Source organism: Prunus dulcis, unplaced genomic scaffold (assembly GCF_902201215.1).
Source record: "Prunus dulcis unplaced genomic scaffold, ALMONDv2, whole genome shotgun sequence".
NCBI lineage: Eukaryota > Viridiplantae > Streptophyta > Magnoliopsida > Rosales > Rosaceae > Prunus > Prunus dulcis.
This window is the reverse complement of record NW_023010368.1, coordinates 15,601-19,550: the sequence shown is the minus strand read 5'-3', so window position 1 is coordinate 19,550 and position 3,950 is coordinate 15,601. Positions and strand designations below refer to the sequence as shown.

General features: G+C 37.4%; 1 protein-coding gene across 1 annotated transcript; it reads right to left on the bottom strand.

The window, feature by feature from the left end:
- Window positions 1-651: 651 nt before the first annotated feature.
- On the bottom strand, window positions 652-3,424 carry LOC117613519 (SUMO-conjugating enzyme SCE1). Its single transcript, XM_034342134.1, has 5 exons — window positions 3,225-3,424; window positions 3,051-3,134; window positions 1,651-1,803; window positions 1,427-1,540; window positions 652-1,020 (listed from the first exon to the last, which is right to left on the bottom strand). Exons 1-5 carry the CDS (start codon window positions 3,291-3,293, stop codon window positions 958-960), a joined length of 483 nt encoding a protein of 160 aa, XP_034198025.1. The 5' UTR covers window positions 3,294-3,424; the 3' UTR covers window positions 652-957.
- Window positions 3,425-3,950: the final 526 nt, after the last annotated feature.

Sequence of the window (3,950 nt, the reverse complement as noted above, 5' to 3'; positions counted from 1 at the left end):
TTTAGTTTATTTGCAAGTGAAAATCAATTTTTCCCTAGTTGAGATAAACTAAAGTGTCACCATTATGCAAAGAACTCACTAGTGTAGTGATTTGGAGTATTTACTCTCTCAAATAAGGTTCTGGATTCGAGTCCTAACATCCGTGTAGTGTGTGTAAATTTAATATATTACAGTCTCCTTTCAATAGAAAAGGTCCTCAAAAACAAAAAAAAAAAGTGTCACCAATATGACAATGGAAATAGGAGGAAACATCCAAGTAAATCTTTAATCATGGGCTAAGTGAATCATGTCAACCATTAATGCTGTAAGAAAAAGTTTGGGTGATTTATTCAAGTGACCCATTTTAAGAGGAAGCTCATCTACTCATAACTGCTTTCTATTTAGAACATTGAAATTTTGCACTTCATGAAAAAACACATGGAAATAATTCCCGAACGATTCTCCGCCTTAAGATTTTCTGCCAAAGGTTAATGGACCTGATTATTTTGATCCACGTATCTCAAAGTCTGCAATTTTCATTTTTGCAATACCTTAATTACTAGAAACCAAAGAGATTCAAAGTGAAACTGAATACGAATAAACACAATACCTTGAAATCAAATCAAATGGTACCTAATTGTGTTTGAGACTATTTTGGTGCTTGCTTTAGCCTTCCTCACAACCAGGAACGAGAAACTCATAAATTAACACAATTGACATAGTCCTCCCAACACGAAAGATTGTGTTTCTCATTGACACAGAGTATGACTGGATCACTCGCTAGTGTGTCATTCACTAGCAGAATTTAATCCAAATGATAAGAGGAAAAATAATTCAAGCAAGTAGTTCTACACAGGAGTCAACTAAAACTTGCAAACAACAATTTCTTACATGAGCAGTTTTAACACTAAACAAAAGGCAACAACCGACGGTTACCAGAGTACCAGCATTTTCTTGGACTAGAAAGCCAGCTTTGCGTTAAACTAGAGGTGGGTATTGCTTGGCCTGCTGCCGAACCCTTTTCTTGTACTCCGTGGCATCCTGCATAAAGTCGAATTGCAGAGTGTAAGAGCAAAAACTCAAGCAAAGCAAAGGTAAATTAATTCCTGTTTAACTCATAAGAGGTGGTCACTTCGCCACACTTAATCCTATTCTCATATGTATAGCCACCAACAGATAGCACAGCAATGGCACCCTAAAGTTGCAGTCACTCAGGGTGAGTTCTGATGCTAATTGCCACTGCCAGGATTAATGACGTTAGATGAGACTTTACTGGACGTCCCAATAATATGCCATCACCTCAGAAAATGTGGGAATACAACCTTCAGAGTTTGCAAGATGTATACTGCATTATACTAGCTTTACATTCATTAAAGAAACAACAGAGCCTTCCCTCCAAATTTTGCAGAGCAATGGGGAAACAAAAAGTTGCTAAGGAGCAACATACCTGAATGAAGAGGTGATACCCTTCTGTCTGTGCAGGATCAGCAGGATTTGGCTGATCCAGTAAATCCTGAATGCCCACAAGAATTTGCTTCACGGTTATTGCTGGTCTCCAACCCTACATATAAGACAACGAATGCTAAGTATCATGGGATAAAAAGCTCATTAATTCTCCATGTCAAAGAAGTTGCTATATGTAGAAAACTTAAACAAACAGAAGGTACTCACACTGTCCTCATTAAGAATTGATAGACAAACAGTTCCAGATGGATATACATTTGGGTGGAAGAAACCTGGTGGGAATTTACACTTTGGAGGCTTGCTAGGGTAGTCTTCACTGAAGTGAAGGGTAAGTGGGAAAAAACCTCCCTCCCAATCAGTCTGCAACATAATATTAGTAAGAAATGTTAATGCCAATAGAAAACATTACATTTTATGAAAGCATCTTTATTTCTTCTAATGTACATTCTCCACTCTAAATAAAGTAAAGGCATGCTGCTGTTGATAAATAACCATATAATGCTCACATTGCCTGATATAAAAATCTTTTTTTTTTTTTTGGGGTAAATTTCCCTGAAGTACAAACCCTTCAAATAAATACCCCCATATACATAATTAACACAAATGATGTGGAATGGACATGAAAACAATAACCTAAACGCATAAATTTGAAAAGCAAAAACTACGACAGAAGGAGATAAAGACACTACAGAAATAGAAAAAACCCCCACAAAAGAAGGCCATTCCTGCTGAGTCTTCCACTAAAATCAACACAAGCTTCTGCATTATGGTACAAAATGTCAGAAGCTACATACACCAAAAAAATACAAAATTATTCCATCTCTCCAGATAAAAAATGCCTCATTCCAAAAGCTGAGGTATGGTATGTAATAACAAACTTTCGAGTATGAAATGGCTTTGTTTATTTATTTATTTTAAAGTTAACATATGAATCATTCTCCACGGACCAGATCAGCACAAAACATGGATACCCTTGAAAACGTCAAGACCAGACTGGCTCACAAATAGAGTTATAAAAAGATAACTCATTCAACCTTTCATTACAATCCATGAACCCGACAATTGATGAAAGTGCTCAATCCAACTAAATCCCATCTCAATCATGCAAGTAACACTAACACATCATGTTGCACACATGTATTTTCAACAATAAATATAGCAACGCTCTTCTTTTGTCAGAGAGTTTAGTATGTTATGCATTGAAACCACACATTCAAACATGGATTCACCTCATCAATGGTACTGAGAGACAACTCGTACCAAACTATGCGGCAAAACAAACAACAAATAGGTAAGTATAATGAATAACTTAAGGCGTTCTAGGAGAAGCTTTCTGCAATAAAAAAAACTTTTTCAGTCATTTGGTCAATTAAGAAAAGGTACTTTGCACTAGAATTTTTCCTTGATTGTGTTATGGCAAGTTTTCCTGTCTTCTCCATAAGAAAATTAGTAACCTTTGAACAAGAATGAGAAAAACCCATCTCAAATGGAGTAACTCCCTTTACCAAATACTCTATTGGAATTAAGAAAACCAAACAATTCACCAGGAAAATAAAAAGACCCAAAAAACAGTAAAATTCAAAGTCCCAATAAGTTTGAGAGCTTACACCGGTCTTGCCAGGAATCGTGCAATGCCACACCATCAAATTCACCGTCCCATCAGATAAAGTCTCCGGCTTCGCAACAAAACCCTACAACCCAAAAAACTAAAAAAATAAAAACCCAAAACAAAAAATTTCGCAGTAATTCGGTGAAACAAAGATATGGGTAGATGTACGGACATGAGGGTGGTTCTTCCGCCAGGCCTTCCGCTCCTCGGCAAGACGACCACGAGCTATGCCTCCAGACATGGCGTTGTTTGTGGGTGGGTGGGTCGGGTTTGAGTTTCTCTCTGGTTTGGGGGTTCTTTTAAAGAAAGAAAATTGAAGGCAGCGACTTTCGGTTTTGGTGGCTGGTGGTGCGAAACAGCAGATGGATGGGGGCGATTCTCGCTTTTATGCGGCTTCGAATCAATTGGATTATAAAAAGCGCTGCTTCCGTAAAAGTCAATGAAATTGCTAATTTTTAATTTTTAATTTTGTTAAATTCTGGCGTGAGAACCACGCCACTGTAAGTAGTTCACGTGACCCACCCCACCATGCTTGAAGTGACTGCTTATTAATGAGCTACATTGATTGTACGATACTGTGGGCGTTGATGCCGTAACCAGAGGTTCCAATTGTAATGGGATGGACCCTATTTTAAGACCCAGTAAGCCCATTGTTCTAGATCTTTCATGGGCTTTATGAATGGGTCTTGAGTAATTGGGCGGGAACTTTTTATGGGACCTCCTCAAAAGCCTTTAGATATTTTTCCAATATGAGCATTTTTACTTACCACTTTAACCTAAAGTGTATGCTCACCACCTTTTTTAATACTTGACATATGTTCATAAGCTTAACCATAGTTACATAAATCAAAGTAAAAAATTAACTATGGTTATACCTAGGGGTGGGCATCTTATCTGA